This window comes from Poeciliopsis prolifica, unplaced genomic scaffold, assembly GCF_027474105.1.
Source record: "Poeciliopsis prolifica strain line A6 unplaced genomic scaffold, Auburn_PproV2 SCAFFOLD039, whole genome shotgun sequence".
NCBI classification, from domain to species: domain Eukaryota; kingdom Metazoa; phylum Chordata; class Actinopteri; order Cyprinodontiformes; family Poeciliidae; genus Poeciliopsis; species Poeciliopsis prolifica.
The window spans coordinates 1,878,390-1,897,084 of NW_026562414.1; the positions used below are offsets into that span (position 1 = coordinate 1,878,390).

Sequence of the window (18,695 nt, forward strand, 5' to 3'; positions counted from 1 at the left end):
GTTTGTCAACCTGGCTAACGCGAGACTTTACGGTCACAGTAATCAAAGTGCAAATGAAATGTGAGACCACTTGGATGAATAGTGTTAGATAGGTGATACCTCACGGTTTGTCCAGTCTATTCTTATTTTTTCATTTGCGGATTTTTCAACATTTCCCAACACCATTTTAAGAATAAGGATGTTTCTTTCCTCAAAAAATTTTTCTTTGTCTTTTAAATGAGGGTGATAATTGCCTCAAGGTCCCTGGGTCCAGTGTGTACATGGTCAACTGGTCATCCTCACTCCCTGTTCTTTTAACTAAATACAGGGTGGGATGCCATAAGGCTGCTCCTCACTTTGATGATGACTTGCCATGGCATGGTGTCTTTGATCCTCTCCCCAGCTTTGTGAATAAAGAATACACTTTGATTGATGCAGCTCACATTATGGCCCTTAGAGAGTTGGCAGGCGGAAAAAAAGATACGTCTGTCATGCTGAAAAGCCCCTTGTCTCTGCTCATAGTGGCCAAGTTGCAGGAAAGCACTTTTGTGCTGCTTTCAGCATCATCCTGTACAATGACTATTATAGAGATTCAAGTGTGTTGCAGCTTTCTATCCATCCCTTGTCAGCTGCACTTTGTTTGATTTTATAAGAATATGATCAACACACACTGCTCTTTAAATGCATATTAGACACAAACAATGTGGGGAGAGGATCTGCAACGCACAACCATAATAGGAGGAGAAATTAGCTTTGAGTTTCAAATACTTGTCCTCTAAAGACCTATGTGCAGTCAGCATAAGCACTGAGAAGGTTAACAGCCTCTTTTGTAAAAATGTATAAAAGGCCTTCAAATAACTCTATAAGTGATTGCAGCAGTATCATCAGAATATAAATTTTAAAACGATTAAATGTTTAATCTGAGTGATCACAAGAAGAATCAAATCCGATAAGAAATAATTGTTTTAAAAACTTGTGTTGACATCCTTAGCAATTCCTATGACATACATTTAACTGAAGCGTTTTAATGTTTACTTTTATTTCCCAATTTGATCAGATTTTCTGGGAACTTTTAATTAATGATTTATAATTTTATGTGCAGTTTTAGCATAAATGTGACATGTCAAAGAAGCCAGATTCTCTGAGCCACTCTTCACAATGGGGCACACAAGAGGACATGAAAATGAAATAAAGCACGCCATGTTGATCTTCACTCGTCAAATAACTACAAGAAAATAGTTACTCTTCTCTATATATCTCTATACCAGCCAAGCATCCCTCTATCACTCCATCTTACTAGTTTACCCTTGCTGGTGCCTGTTCCCACCATCATCATCGGGGGGAAGCAGGTAACTCCACGTACAGCCTGAGTTTAGTACATCACTATGAAATTAATTCATTTAAAGTTTTTTTTTTTCTTTCCAGATCTTTACCCTCAGTTTGACACCCTGAAGTATTTAAATCGAACAACAAAGAAAACCTGATTTGAATCTATTAAATATACAATAGTATTCCAGTGGCTTAAAGATGTTTAGAGAATTTACTCAGCACCTGGGGGATGTTGTAAGTGCAACTAACATTTATATATAGGAAATTTATTGCAACCAGGTGGTTTATTTGTCCCAGGATCTTCCACATACACTCACAAATTCAAGTGCACATGAGTTAAGTTTCTATGTTCAGAGCATTTGCTTAGATGAGCTGTATGTAGTATGTGTACTGGGGAAGCTTAAAGCAATCTGCCGCCTCTTTCAAAATCAGCCAAGCACTGACTGTACAGTAACACAAAGGACGGTGAAGAACACCTGCCAGGATGACAAAGATGGCCGGCGGCCAAGACAACATATGGTCCCCATTCTGGGCCTAATGAAGACAACCTGACATAAATATTGTACAAAACGGCCCACTCTGGGGACCTGCGCCATCCCGTTGCCATGTTGCTGCCATTGAAATAAACATTAGATCATCCTTTTGATTTCAAAAGAATGTGGTAGAAAAAAATAAGCAGAATTGTGGCTATAATGCTGCTTGTGTTTTGTAAAACAATACAGCAACTCAAAAGCGTAAACATCTCTTTCTCTTTTGAAGCCTACAGGTAAAAAAAAAACAGTCCACAGCTGCAGAATAAAATGATTTTTCTGCTCTAAACAAGCACAATCTCACAAGCTTCACAAGGTGTACAAAGTGTCAGAACATATTCACATTAAAGCAAAACCTCAGTGGGATGAAAGGCTTACCGATCTGCTGACTCTTTGTCTCACAAAACATAAACATCAATCTAGCAGCACACAGTTAATTAAGTAAACAAGATGAATAAAGAAAAATTGCTCATCCATAATCTTCAAAAGAACAACCTGGAAAAAGCACAATTCAGATAACATTTTAGGCCTTAATTTGATTTGCTGTCTACAAATCCTGCAAACTACTACATTTCCAAATGTTGTGAATGTCTTGTTCTTTTACTCAAACTGATATTTGATATTACTTTCTGCAGCCTTGCAGATTTCTCCATATGTTTTGTTATGTAAAACATACATAAGCATAAATTCAGATAACATGGGTGAATAACTAGAATGAAGACCAAAAATCTCACCAGACATGATGAGTTTAGGGAGCATTAGGTTCTTAAAAAAAACCTAATCAATCCTCTGTTGAAACAAATTTGAAGACGGAAAGAGTACATCACAATCGAAAACCATCAAGACTTGACAGTCCATCTCTTCTGACAGTCAAGGGAAGACGGCTCAAATTACTTGAAAAGACTGTTTTCAAGTAATTTGAAAGGGTTAATTAGAGAGGGTTAATTAGAGAAATACAGCTTAGAATATCAGACAAGTCTGGATTTTTTTTTCACAGATGCATACTACACTGTTCAGATTTTCAATTGCTTCCACTTCGCAATCAAACAAAACTCAGTCATATGAAATGCTAGCAAAATACATCAAAACTTGTGGTTTTACCCAAACAAAATGCTGAAATAGGAAGGGAATAACACTGAAAATCACAGACTAAAGTAAAATTTGTTGTAATGGTGTTTGCTGCTAAATGTCTGTTCTTGCTGTGATCCATGTGGAGCCTTGTGGACATTTACAGACACAGATTGTTAGATAACCCTCTGACAAAGAAACTCTGGCCACAGAGATAATAACCTGGACCACAGACAGTATAATAGCTTCCCCCTGTGAGGGAATGTTGTCCTACCAGTTCACAGTCCTCCATCCTCACTATTTATAGTTCACCATAATTAATACGCTGTAATTGAAGTCTGTGAGGAGTGCTTTACACAGAGTTTTACCCTCAAAGGCCCTTTGCTCCTACAAGGAAAAGAAATTCAAGCAAAGATATGAAATGAGGATTGTCACATCTGTCCAATCTCATATCTGTGGACATTTCTTCCTAAATTTCCTTCTAATTCTGTTAACATCCATGACTGATCTTCTGCCTTGAGCTATGTATTATACATGCAGCACATAGAGCACTAAAAGATGCTGTTAATGCCTGCTGTCATTTCATAAAGACAAAGACTGAAAATATTAATAATCATCTAATCTCTGATCTAATCTCTTGCTTCCAGTTTCATCGCTCAGACTGAATTATGCCATTGGCACACTGGGATCCATGTTTAGCATGCTCCAGTCATAATTCCCCAGACTTTTCAAGCCACTCAATTTACCATATTCATATTAGAGCTCGGGCTCTAATCTGTTCACTTGAGGAAAAATCCCAAAGTCTTTTCTGATAATGAATGGCATTTTGGTGCAGATATGATGTTTCTCATAAGTGGGTGTTGTCCTCTTTATTGCCTGTTAATGATCCACAGCATTCTGCTAATCAGTCAATTAATCACCATCTTGTGAATTTAATCTCATACTTAAGCGCTGCTCCACCTAATGGGTTTTAAACAATCAAATCCACACTTGGATTACAATTTGGGCTAATTCTGGTGCTGTACTCATATGCTGAGCCTTCTCTGCCTGACCATAAATCAAGATGCTTTTCAGATACCCAGTTATTTTCCTGCTCTGCACTCAAGGGCACCAATCAAAATTGTCACAAGGCACTACAAAAGATGCATTTTCTCTGGATCTATTAGTGTACACAGTGGGCTTTTTAAATGATGGGGTTGCCTGATGAAAGATAACCTCTCAAAAATCACATTCAAAGAGGCCAATTTTCCTTCAGTGATTTGACGCTGCAGGTCTGAAAACAAACTCATGTTTATTCATCGCATACTTAAAACACTCACACGGTGAGCTCGGTACGGAAAAGAAGTAGAAGTCTCCAAATACCAGACATGGACATAGCAGCAGAGCAATTTACAACACACACTTGCAGTTATTGCATTTGACCTAAACTAAAGCCACAGTGAAGTTAATCAATGCTGATAAAAGGTTAGCAATTGTTCTAAAATGTTCAGAAACTCATGAGGGCTTTGTACTTGAGGGGCTAACGATTCAGGCTTGCGTTGTTTTTTTGTTGTTTTTTTTTTACTTCATTGTTACCCCTTTCAGGGGGAAAAAAACTTTCTGGTGTTCTTTATGAATGATCTGGATAACATCTTGTAGGACGATGTAATACTGGAAATTAAGTGCAAATTAAGGAGATCTAAATATAGGACTTAAAACACAATTTCAAGGGTAAAAGAAGACAAAGGTAGGTATATATGTATGCGTGCGTGGGTGTGTGTGGGAGGATAGTGCATTAGAAAATCCCAAAACAGATGAATGAAGCAGAAAAAGTAAACCAGGGAGCATATGTACTAGCAAGAGTGATCACTGGATAGAAAATAGGTGTGTGATTACCAATATGGTGCAGATTAGGATCAGGAGGCAGAGGAAACTAATAACAAATCATCAGATTTGTTCAAAGACAACTTGTTTTTCTGGCATGTAGCAAATCTGCTATGTTCATCTGACTGAATATATGTGTGTGCATGTGCGTGTGTGTGGTGTGTGTAGAAAATGCATCACTTGTTCTTGTGTCTTGTAGGATTGGGTTTTCTTTTCAGAGCTGGCCAATAGAAGAAAAGTTGCATTTGTTTACATGTTATTGGCTATGTGCTAATGTAGTCAACTGAAACTTTTGTGATATCTTTGTTTTTCTATTGTTTCTATGTAACAGTCTCAGCGGATGCCTCTATGTGCTGCCATGACCTGTTTTTTTATGCGTTTGTCAGCAAGCAGCAGAGGGGAGACAAAGGACTCATTTCCATTTTCACAGATGCCATAACAATAAACATGCAGAGATGTTGAGTTATCTTTATTCTGATGAATAAGGCAATTAATTGCACACAAAAAAACAAAAAACATATATATCCATTGGTGAGTAAAGAGTTCATAGAATTTTAATTTGAAGCCTGGAGGTTGACCATCAGTCCAGTCAGATGGTGTCACTACAGCATGAGCTGATGTTGTACTGACAGTTGTAGCGACTGATTTAGGCTGAAAGTGTCAGACGGTGTGCTGGGATTGTCTGCTGTCAGTAGGTTTTATTTAAGAAGTTGTGGCTGAAGCAGAGAGGGGGAGGTTGGCAAACTTCTCAACTGCAGCCGCAGCAATTTTGCAGACTTAGTTCCACACATTAATATTCTGCTTGAGTACATATTTAAAACAACACTGTTCATTCAGTCCACAGGTGTCCAAGTTGTAACATGAGATATTTACACAAAGAGGGTTTTTTAGCTTTTAGTTATGAGTTATGTATTGGTAACAGTGACAATTCTTTTTTTTTTTTTACTGTTCCTGATTAATGTTTAAATGATGTTTAATGTCCAATGATTTGTCGTTTCTCAGATACTTGTAAGTCTCGGTCTGGGATGGTTATCATCACTTCCTTAATTTTTGTCATATTTGCATTCCAAGAGCCATTTTTGATAACAGACATGCTACAGCGAACATAGCATTTATGTTTATTCCAGGTTTTGCAATAATCAAAATCAGGTCACTATCACTGCAGCAATTGGCTGCTGAAACTTAAACCTCACAATGTTCTCGGCTCTGGTACAGGCTTATTAAGTTTGTAGAGCTTCATTATTCTTACAGTTCAACGAGAAACACTAGAATAGGATGAAGGAATCCAATTGGATTGTCAGGCACTAAGTTAAAGAGAATATTGCATATTAAATTATGTTTCTATCTGGGTCACTACATTAACTAAATTACCCTAACTGCTCTTTTTCTGGAGTGGAAGAATACTTTTGGATGTCTACATTACAGAAGTTTTCAAAGTGACTTTATTTAACCAGAGTTTGTAGGATTACTGCCAGGGCTTTTCGGAGTGTTACATTTATATCTTGATTTAAATGGCATCTAGGCTGATATAAACCTTAATGTGATTCATAAGTGTTTAGCCGGAGGGATCCAGTGACAGCAGGAGTCGGCAGAACAGAGCAGAATGACAAGTTCTGCTTTCTGCTAAAGTAAAGCAAATTTGAACAGAAGGAGATGTTTCTGCTCTTTTAATACAGTTAACATTCCTGTTACCCAGCCCCATTCCGTGTTCATGCTAATGTTTACACATGCCGTTTTATTTATGGATGAGGCCAATGCCCAATGTGGGTTCCTGCTGGGCATTCAGCACCTGGCATGTGTTGGCTTTTTTTTTTTAATTATTTTTTTTAGAGACAGAGGCCCCTTGAGTCGTCTCAAATCCATTCTGTCACATGCTCCAACAAACATAACAGCTAAAATATTTAGCAGGATAAAAATATCTTGGAAAAAAAAAGAATATATATATATATATGTATTTATATATGTTTTTGGAATGATGAAAAATGTAAACAGTTCCAGCCCTATTTACTGTCACACCTGGTAAAGCTGTTTCTTATATAAATTCATTGCTGATTGCAGCAGCATAATCTTGCACTGAAATAATTTTTGAAAAATCAAAGCTTTTGATGGAATGAATTTATTCAGTGTGAAAACCTTCCCAGGTAGGAAAGTAATAGATGTTTTTTAGTCTGAGAATGAGTGGGGGGAAAAAAAGAAATTAGAGAAGGCTAAAAATGTTTAGGTCTCAAAACATTATTTCCTTTTAAATTATTTAGAAATATATAAATTTCTTCAAAGTAGCATGATTTCTACATGGATTTAAATCTACATGACATTCCTTATGTTTATAATTAACAATTCAACGTTATGTTTTTCATTAAAACTCATCATTTATTGTGTGACAAAGCCCACATTTGATTTAATGCTCGTTCAATAATAGTTGTTCATAGTTTTAAACCCATATTTTCGTTATTTAGTATTGAATGTCTTCTTTTTAACCAACAACATGAAGGCATCAGCGTTCACAAATCTCTATCTACTGCAGGATAATGTGTTTTAGATTTAATCTGAGTTTAGATTTTGTTAAAAAACAATTACTCATTAGCATGAGATCTTAATAGCCATGAAGTTTTATTTTTCACCCATTTTCAGTGTGAGAACATGGTACTGCGATAAAACAAATGTATTTTGCCATGAGTACCTACAAATGTGGCAGTCTCTGAGCATACTGCAATTATGGTCTCCTATATTCAGATTGGAAGCTGCCCAAGACTAACTAAAAATATTATCAGGAAATGAACACATGGCCGACATTTAAACCCATTTTTTTGCCAAGTAATATTAAAAAAAGGGAAATACGTGTTCTGAGTAGTTAGCTGCTGTATGAGACTTGAAAATTGGGTTCCTGTAAGTTCTTCTAATAAGTCCTCTATTAATTTAAGAGCCGGAATTAAACGGCAACGCATTAGAGTGAATATATTGCCATTGCCATGGGAGCCTATTAAGCCATGCATCCAGATGTCACATGACACATCACAGACAATAGAGTGGTAATGACATCCTGAAGCAGTGTTACGTGAGCAATATGTTCTGTCCCATCAATAGTGAAACAGGCCACGTTTGAGCTGAGCTGACACATTACTTTGCTTCTCATATATGGGCCGTTGGCAATGAAACTGTGTTATATGGCCCAGTAGTGCTGACAGGTTTCTTTCTCCCTCCCCCCTCTCCCTTCCTCATTTCTCCCTCCTGTAGGCTGTGGAGAGGCAGGCACGTGGCACGAAGAAGGAGGCAGGATGGATCTTCAGCCCAGAGCAAGAGCCTCCCCCCGGGGAAGCCAGCATCAGACGCAAGGCCTCACGGGCCGTTGACCTGCTGTCTCCTTGATTTATGGCGGCTGGGGGCTTCTGGCCACTGCAGCCTCCTCTCCCTTGTCTCCTCCATTTCCCTCCTTACACACTGCAGAACCACGAGGAAATACATACACTGCACTGCCGTCTGCAGGGGTATCCGAAGAGGGATTTCTCATACATGCAGAGCTGCCGTGCCCACATATCCACCTTTGCCTACACCGTTTCATCCAAAAATAAACACCTCCATAAACGTTCCAACACTGTGGCACCGTGTCCCAACATCCCATCACAAGTCAATTAGAGCGAGACAGCTCTGAGAGCATCTCTCATTTGACTGTGTGCGGATTACAATCAGTCATGGTGAGTTGGGTGTGGAGCCCCTCGGTGTAGCTGCTGCTGGGAGGCCTGGCTGGATCAATGGAAGTGCGCTGACTGACAAGAGGAGGCTCCTGTTTTCACTTGGCCTGAGAGGACTCAGCAGTCAGCATATCTCCACAGAAAGCTCCACTTCCAAACTGCAAAAACCATCCTGTATGGTCTACCGTGGCACTCACTTCAAGTGGTATTTTATCCACAGCCCCGCTTTATTTTGACATTTGCTTCAGTCAAAGCATCTTAAATACCTTTTATCCTCTAAGCCTGTAAGGTTTGGAGTCTCCACAGTGCACATCAACTTCTACTTTATTTCTTTTTTACTTTTGAAAGTAAAAAAAGAGGAAAGTTGTAGCTTGAGAGTGAGAGCCAATTGGTGCCCTCACCATGGTTTTGCCGCCCCCAGATAAACGCCACGTGTGCCTAACCACCATTGTCATCATGACGAGCATGGCCTTCATGGACGCCTACCTGGTGGAGCAAAACCAGGGTCCCAGGAAGATCGGCGTGTGCATCATAGTGCTGGTCGGGGACGTTTGTTTCCTCATTGTGCTACGCTACGTGGCGGTGTGGGTCGGCGCCGAGGTGCGCACGGCCCGACGAGGATACGCCATGATCCTGTGGTTTCTCTACATCTTTGTCCTGGAGATCAAACTCTACTTTGTCTTCCAGAATTGCAAGGCTGACAGGAAGAGTCTGGAAACGGTGGCACGGAAAGCTTTGACGTTGCTATTATCTGTGTGTGTGCCGGGTTTGTATTTGGTTCTCGTCGCTCTGGATAGCATGGAATACGTGAGAACTTTCCGCAAGAAGGAGGACATGAGAAGTCGGTTGTTCTGGGTTGCTCTGGACCTGCTTGACCTGCTCGACATTCAAGCCAACCTGTGGGAGCCCCAGCGGACAGGTCTGCCCATCTGGGCGGAAGGCCTGATGTTCTTCTACTGCTACATCCTGCTGCTCATCCTGCCCTGTGTGTCCCTCAGCGAGATCAGCATGCAGGGCGAACACATGTCGCCTCAGAAGATGATGCTGTACCCGGTCCTCAGCCTGGTCACCATAAATGTCGTCACCATCCTCATACGTGGCGTCAACATGGTGCTGTTCCAGGACAGCCGAGTCTCCACCATCTTTGTCGGCAAGAATGTGGTGGCCATCGCCACCAAGGCCTCCACCTTCTTGGAGTACCGCAAACAGGTGAAGGAGTTTCCCCACCCGCAGAACGCCATGGCTCTGGAGCTGCAGCAGAACTCCGTCACCCACACGCAAACGCTGCCTAACGCCACGAGTCTGCCGCACGAACCTTCACCGGCGCAGGATGTCATAGACACATGACCGCCAGTGCCAGATTTCGTCCCCTTAGAAACAGACTGAGAGCTTCAGCAGAGAAGGAGAGCAAGGGGATGCAGAAATTAGCTGCATGACAGGATGAAGTTCTGCTCCTTGTCAAGCTCTTCTCAACTGCAGTGAATCAAGAAAAGAGATTTTTAGCAACACCTGCCTGTCAGAAAAATCTGTCAACCTACACTTGACTCTAAGTGAAGCGTGCAGACTAAATCAGAACATTTTTAAATTGTGCTGTTGTGTTTTTAACTGTCTAACATATTTTAAAAGTTCTAACTTTACTAAGAAGACATCTCCAAACTGTGCAGCCCTGTGGCATTTTGTTCTGTAAAATGGACAGTTGGTTCCCTTTCAGTGAGTAGCTTGTATTTTTTTTTTCTTTTATGTCAGTTTTTTTGACAGTGCATCTGTGGCATTTCCTTTATATTCCACCAAAGGACAAAGCACTCAATGTGAAGCAGAGATGGAGAGGAAGAGCAGAAACTGACAAAAAATTCTGTCATGATGCGCTCTCTGCGGCGTGCACGAGCAAGGTCAGCGGCTTTCTGTGTTTTCTTCAGCAGAAAAAAAAAAAACACAGAGCTATGTAAAGGCTGCCATTTTGGTGCTTTACCATCACATGTCTGATAAAACAGCAGCACTCAGCGACATAACACCAAATGTACTTAGCAGAGCGAGTGTTAAAGTGCAGGCACATCTGACGGAAATGCGCTGGAACTTTAATTGGAAAGCTGTTGCTGGGTGTCACTATCTGCAGATGATATGAGATATGTTGATGTCACAAAGAGAACAAAACGACAGCAGTTAAGATTACTCTCTTTTGGTTGTTTTCTGTACTGTACATTCCTCAAAAAAGGTATTTAAAGGTTTGAAGGCTGACAGAGCAGAACTCAGAGAAAGAAGAGACAAAATAAAATTTAACAATGTAGAAAAAGAAACTGAAGAAGTTTTTCAGTTCATTATTATTATTATTATTATTATTATTATTATTATTATTATTATTATTATTATTATTATTATAGTATGTACATTATTTACATGTTGGAGCCCAATAATGTTTTAATAAAAATATAAATAAAATAATATTAATAATGACAGAATTTTTATTCCTCTCTATCTCATTGTCTATTACAATTAATCATTGTTTTTTTGGGTTTTTTTCAAGAAACTTCTCCAACAGCAATAAAACCTATGATGGGTTGCTCATCTGCTTTGTGCAAAAGCCTCCCTCCCAGTGCATAAATAGTTAGACATTGCAGCTTTCTCCTGGTTTGTCCTACAGGGTTATTTCTCTATGCCTAAGGCTTAATATTTTCAGAATGGAGGCAACAAATTCATGTTTAAAATTAGATAAAAATGCATGAACCTTTCCTCGCTTTGTCCCCCTTTTTTGTCCCAGTTCTCATTATCGCCTTCCCAGTTGCTTTGTTATTCTGTTAACAGTAATCTTCTCTGTTCTGTCTCCATACCAAATCTAACTTTTTTTTTTCTTTGCTCCCCAGGGTATGAGTTGCCTCCAGATTTTCACAGAGTTTTGTAATAACATCCTAGAAGGAGGCAGAGAGGTCAGTCACACGAGGGAAACCACTTTGCAGCCATCAGAAACAAGAGAAACAAAAGTTAATTGTTGATCTCAGCTCCAAGAGAAGCTGTCAGACGCTGAAGGAGTCTGCCTCTATTAACGGCACGGGTCAGAGGAAAGACATACAATTGAGAAAAACTGGCGATCCTTTGCATAAAAATACTTTTGGATAACTTCAATTGTTCTAAATGCAAATTTTCTACTATTCTTGAGTAGAGTGCTTTGAAAACTATTTCACATTTTGTCACAACACAAACCTGTGCTTCAATAGTCTTGATTGGGGTGTTATGACACACCAACACAAAATCAGTACATATTTGTGAAAGGAAAAGGATTCAAAAAATGTTTTTTGTTCAAAGATATGTATCGCAGCCATCCAAATTAATGCTTTTTTTTTTTTTTACAATTAAAGATGCAATTTTTAAGTGTATCTACTGAATGTTTACACATCTAAAAACTGAAAGTTTATTGATTAATTACTGCTTATTCTCAGTAAAGACTTCAAGTCCACTCATAGAGGTTAATTTTGGCCCCATTTGATCCTGGGAGACATGAACCTGAACTTTCCATGGATTTTTTGAACAGCTTTTTCTTGCCTCTCTTCCACAAAGGCCAGATTTGTGGAGTGCATGACTTGTATCTGTTCAGTCAGCTCTCCCAGAGTTAAACATGCTGTCCAAGCTGCTTCTCATAATACTGCTCTCCCTTCACACTGATAGTGAGATTAAATTACACAAACATCAACTCTATTTACTCAATGCAGGACTTCAGAAGGCAATCGGTTGCACAGTGCAACTTGAACTGCAGTGTTATGCATTACTTTGTATTGTAAAATGTGAAAACCTTAAGGAGATATGAACACTCTTCCAAGTCACAGTATATGCATTCAGGTGGGACATTGCAGCTTCCTGTGATCAGATCTTGTGCACCCAAACTTAGAGAGTAATCCAAACATTTTGAGGTATACTGTGAGGGTGTGCATACATAATCATACTGATCCAAGCGCTATGAGCTTCTGCAGCCTGACGTTAGTTTTTTATTTTTTATGAGTCTCACTGCAACTCTTCCCAAAACGCCATTCGCCTGTCAAGTTTCTTCCGACTCGGTGTGAAGTATACCTGGAACCTGTCGTCGTGTAGCTGCAACTCCTGAGCAAACCTAAACTCTTCCTAACTCTGAGGATATTATGAATCTGCAGCTTTTTCAGCTGCTGCTTGTCTCATTTTTCTCATCATCATCGGGTAGAAGAAACCCGAATCCTTTCATCTGACAGCCTGACAGATGCATCCTGTATTCTACTCTGCAGATGGAAAACCTGGCTATTTCATGATTTTTTTTTTTTTTTTTTTAATCTGGGTGTGTTGTGTGCCTGCATCTTTTCCATGGGTCTGATACACTTAATCCACCATAAAGGCATCATTAGTATATCCTTCTGCTGCTGAATCAAGGCAATGAATAACAAGTCTCTGCATTTAAAATAGTGCTGATTTAAGTGCTTGACATTATAAGGTAGCGGTAATTACAAAAGATCACAAGATAATTAATTTTGAAAAAGAAAAAAATACACAGAATCAAATATCATTCAGTTTCCTGGCAGCAACAAGTGGCACACAGATGCATCCTCAGCCCTAATTTACTCAGCCAGTCGTTGAATAAAACATTTTCTACATTTTTTTTTAAAAAGAGCGATTTAATATCAAGCTGTAATTGTGCCAAATGTTTGCTAATGGGAACAGAGTATTTTTTTGAAACTAGCTAAGAGATAGTAATCCAAACATTTCTCAGTGTGTGTAGACGGTGCCTATGAAACCCATTCAACCTCCTTGGATGCTTTGCCTTTTTTATTGCTTTTGTAAATCAATCATAATCAACAAAATTGGGCGTTTTCACAAAAAGAATTGAAGAAAAAAAATCCTTAGAAAACTGATTTCTATAAAATAACAATTTAAAAAAACTATCCATAAAATAAGTGATTTCATAAATATTCAGCAGACATTTAGTCATAACTAAACTAAATGGAGATCACCTGAGTGCAGGAGTTTACAACCTAAGCACATAAAAAAGTCAATCTAGAAGTATTCACTGGTTGATTGGGATTCTTGGCCTCTACATGTAGTTTTTTTAACACAAAAATGTACAATAATTTAAATTTGTGCATCCAGTTTTTTAGTTTTTTTTTTTAGTTTTTAAATTTCAACATCTATTGTGGAACAGTTCCAATGAAGACATTTATGTGTGAATGCATGTAACTCTCTGCGTGTAAATTATCAGGTATAAAGTGAGCCGATAATCAAGAAAAAAACAAACAAGTTTCACCACATTCGGTAACTCTTGCTGTTCAAAAAGCAACAGTAAGTTGACTTTACTCTAAGATGCGCGACAATACTTTTTCTACCATCGTATGCCTCACTTTGGCCTCCTGTCAGCACTGAATTGCTCCAGAAGTATGCTGTGGCGGTAAGCACAATCGAGATCAAAGTTCACCGGGTGCTTCGCTGTAAAATCCTGGCTGAATAACTTTGCTGCCTGTAGCCCAGGCTGTCCGGTGGAAATAATTGCACTTCTCTGTGCAAACAGCTTCTCCTGACAAAAGAGGAGCTTCTTTTTCTCCCCAAATACTTCCACTGTCCTGGTGTTTCTTTACTACCTCATTTATTGTGTGACCACATTTTCTTTTTTTTTTTTTTTATTTAAGATTTTACTAATGTTTTCATGAGTTGCAAAAATAATTTTGTTGAGGTTTGTAATAAAAAAAAAACAAAACAATAATTCAAACTATAAAATATCAAATTTCTAGTGATGCAGGGTAGCTTAATCATTACATATATCACAGTTTTAACGATGGAGAGCTGGACTGAAAACAGACCAACAACTAGTCCATGTCTCCTAAGTATTTAATACTTCACCAGCCTGAACAATCAATATGTTTCTATAGAGGAGATTCCAAGGGAAAGAGAGAGGTAAAAAACTGATTCTGTTCATTCTGTTACGATTGGCTGTTAGATGAGAATAAATCAATAAATAAAAGGGGTATGAGAAATAATGAATCTGCTTTAGCATGTATTTTGTCTGCTTTGCAACAAATCATCTTGCAAATAGGCAAATCTAGGACTGCTTGGAGGAGTTTGCAAACTAAGCACATATTCTTGTTTTTGTTTTGTTTTTTGCAAAATATCTAAAATATGCATTGGGTGTTGCAGTGGATTATTATGCTTTGCTCAGGACAGAACTCAAGAAGAAAACGAATCATTTATATCTCAGCAGCATTTTCCTTCCATCTGATGTCAACCAGCCACCTGGTGTTGCTCACTAAACTTAATAGCAACATATTCAGGTTAAATGGCAATATGTGTGTGCAGAAAATTTGAACTATTTCCAAATATGCAGTTCTTTAATAAAACAGTTTACATATTTAGGTTTAATCTCTTTTTTGTCTCAGGAAGAGAAAGTGAATTCAAGTTAGCACCGCCTACCCCTTTTTAGTGTCATTGACATTCCTATTTTATTTTTTCATGGCTGTTTTTAACCTTTTGTGACTTAGGGAAAACCTAATAAGTTCAGTTCTTTTAAAAAAATATATTCAGTTTGGATGATGAATTATAGGTCACCTCTGAAAATGAACAGTTAAACAAATCATTAAAAGCCCAAAGTTATAATGAAGTCACAATGATAATTAGTGTTTGTAGAATTTTCTTTTTTTTTTTTAACAAAACTGTCTGGGGATAAGTAGTACCTAACTGCTCTACAACAGTTAGACTGCACCTGGACGGACTGCTCTTGACTTAGTCTATTTAATTCATTTTCCCTGTCCTACAATGGGTCTTATCTCAGTTGTGTCATTACATTATATGCTGTTGGACATTCGAGAGCAATTAGATTCTGTTAGCTGTTCTCTGCACCTCAATGCACACACTGCATTACACCGTTTACTGTCCATCATCTGTCACCTGCAAGAGGATATAACTCATCCTAAATAAACTGCCCTTCACAATCCTGTCACCTTGTGCATTCTGCTGTCACACCCAGGCCTCCCTATTAGGGGCATCCTTGTTAGCAAGGACAGCTGTTAATCTAAATTTGACACTGTTCGAGATAAACAAGTAAATTAAAAAGAAAAAATCTAATTACACACCTCGTGCACCGCTAAATGATTCGGGGTTAGAGATATGCTACAGCTCTGAAAATTGAAATGGAACCAGTGTTATTCTCTAATTCTAAGATGGATTATTGCGAGGGGAGAAAATGTCTAAGAATTTGATGCCTATTTCAGCAGATGATGATGATGGCCCAGCTGGCTCTCTGCTGCAGCTGAATTCACATTATTGAGCCTCTTTAATGCCGCCCGAGCACTAGTTTCAGCAAAATGCGTCCGTCGGAAGCAAGAAGCAGGTTTCGTGCTAAATTAATGAAATCCTTTACGGAAATGAGCTTCACAACCATTACAGGTACTGATCAGTAACTTTATGCCCATGACCCCAGATCGAGTCTTCTCTGCGGCCTGGATCACAACTCACGGTTAAGCGCGCAGTGCCGTGTCACAAATGTTTGAATAAATCTCGTCAAGCACAAGTGACTGACGAAGAGGGGAAAAGTAAATGGCAAACTTGGGAATAAGAATACATTACCTGTAGCTGCCTCTGCGGCACATCACCTTTCCAAGACCCTTCGTCCGACAGACTCATCTATAAATCAACAGCGCTGTGCATCAGAGATGTGATTGTGTTCCCTCCATATGAGATAACTCAATAAAAGGACTCTATCTGTCTGCACATGAGTTAATGTCTATCCATGACTTCCTGAAGCAATTAGTCTTTGCTAAGGTCAATTGAGAGCCAATAAGAGGAAAGTGACATTTCAAGTTATAACAGACTTTTGACATACATGTGCTGACTTGCAAAACTTGTCCACTCTTTACTCACCATTTTTAGCCAATAGCTTTTTTTTTTTCCTGTGTTGAGATGACTTTGGTCGTTACTCAACCCTTCACCCTATATACTTCTGTGCACAAAGTCATCTATATGGAAATCCTTCTCTAGAAAGATCATGCAAGAGCTGCACATTTAATCTTCACTGGACAACAAAGACTTTCCCTTAGTAATAATGCTTAAGATCACAAAAAACACTTTGCTGCATCATTCTTCTTTTCCCTTTCTTGACATAAAAAAAATAACCTACTCTTCTTTGCAATTTTCAAAACTGATCATTCTTAATGTCAGTTTGCATGTTTTGTCATTTGTGTAAAATTTATTATTAAATAAATTCCAAGAAGTTTATTTTGGCTTCTTATATCTCAAAATGACTCTTTTTGAGATGTACATGTAGCTTCAGGTATTAGTTTGTTGACCTATTAGCTTAAAATGGATGAACAAAAGCCATGGAATCCATGAATAAAATGTCTCCATAGAAATATTAAGCACACCGGATCTGACTGACAGACTGTGCATATAGCAGTCAGCCACAACTTGCCCTCGGGAGGAAAATTATTGGAGTATTCTTAAAGTTGTTTGTTCAATATCACAAAGAATGTTGTTTAATGTGACCATAGTGAGCCAAAGTCAGTTCATATGTTGCCGGAGGGAAAAGCAGTTTCTAAAATATGGTTTTAGCAGCTTTAAAACCTCCTTTAGTTTATTTTTATAGGACACAAAACAGTAAACTATTTTGATGAAAAAGTACCAGTGGAAAACACGACTGAAAACTTAACCACCTTTATATAAATCAACATTTAATAGATTTCTTTCTCTCTGTCTGTCTTTTCCTTCCCCACTATAGACCTATCAGAATGTGAGAAAGTGATGAATAATTTACCTTCTTTGACTTTTACTTTATTACAGACACTGTTACGATTTCATGTTGTGTCCCATGATCATTTTAATAATTCATTTTTGAATTTTAGGCTTACAATACAGCTCAAAAGGATTCAAGTCCAGTTGGTTAACAAATGTGACAATATGACAGATTATTATTATATTCTTTTTAAAGTAATGTTCATAAAAGAAAGCCTGGAAAGAATTAGCATATTTTTTCCTCAGTAGAAATCTATATGACATGAGAGGTAATGGAATTTTAATGTGCATTGGGAAAACATTTGTTGATAAATGAACAAGAGTCGGGGACTATTCTGGCTTTGTGAACCATGAGAACAGTAAGAAGGTACAAATGTTGAGCAAACTTTTCCAAAAATTAAAAAATTAAAATTAAAATAACTGGTTATTAAATGCAATGCTGATTTTTGAAAGTTAAGAAGCAATAAATATTATTGTCAGACAAATAGCATTCCTGAAAAACAATAGAAAAAAAAAAGAACATTTAACCAAAAGAACAAATGAGTGTGATAACAGCAGGTCAGCGCAGCATGCAGTTTTGTTCAAAGCAATAGTGGGCCAACATCTGTGACGAGGTCATTGCTTTTGATAACAATGTTATTTCAATGAGGCAAACAATTTATTGGAAGGTACAGTAGAGTATGAGAATTGCTCTGACATATTTATTAAAACAGAAATGTCAGAAAAATCATTCTGATTTTATTCATGGTATAGCACTTTAAATAAACAGAAATGAGCATTTAGACACTTGCCTTTGTTTATAATTTGTGTAACCAAACAGCATCTCAAGTCCTCTGTCAGATACCACCAGAAGAGAGCTTGAATAGTCTTTTTTAGTGACAAAGTTTTAAGGACACAGAAAGTGCTCTTAAATTCACCATGGATCACTTTTGAGTATTCATATACATTGATAAGGTGTTGTGCTGCCTTCATGGAATGTGAACAATGGATTAATCACCGACCTACAATCCACAGCTGTGGAAGCTTTCATAAAAAGATTAGCAGAATTCAAAGCTGAGAGAGCATTGTGGATAATAGATGCACAGTTTGGTGAGGAATACCTTTGGCTTAGCAGCTTTATGTGAATGCTACTTTAAAAGTGACTTCATTAAAAAAAGGAACTAGTGTTCACAGGTTGCACCTCTGATAATGTAAATGTCATAGTGATTCAGACTAATTCCCTTTGGATTCATTTCTACTTATTTTACTGTAGAAAATAAGTAGAAATGAATCCAAGTTGTTAAAATACCACAAAGGTTATCAGGGGATAATGGAAAACAGCAGAAATGCACCGCTTAGGGCTTTTTGTGAAAAGGTTTTATGATAAATGGGCCCAGTGCATTTCATGGTTGTAGGTGTTTTCACAGAAAGATGAGAAAATCAAGGATTCTGAAGAATAACCTAATGATAAACTTAAAAAAAAATCCCAGAAAAGCATGAGAAGGCATTGAGAGTGAATAACATTGGCATCTTT

General features: G+C 38.1%; 1 protein-coding gene across 2 annotated transcripts in view; it reads left to right on the top strand.

The window, feature by feature from the left end:
- tmem121ab (transmembrane protein 121Ab) overlaps positions 1-11,749 on the top strand; it is a 52,443-nt gene extending 40,694 nt beyond the window's left edge. Inside the window, exons 2-3 of one of the 2 annotated variants that reach the window (XR_008607611.1) lie at positions 8,004-10,347; positions 11,317-11,749. Coding sequence is in view for 1 of the 2 variants with exons in the window: in XM_055054140.1 (XP_054910115.1) it covers positions 8,861-9,805 (945 nt within the window). In the remaining variant the exon portion in view is untranslated. Of the gene's footprint in view, positions 1-8,003; positions 10,829-11,316 lie in introns of those variants that run through there. The other variant, XM_055054140.1, reaches the window with a different exon arrangement.
- The last annotated feature ends 6,946 nt before the right edge of the window (positions 11,750-18,695 follow it).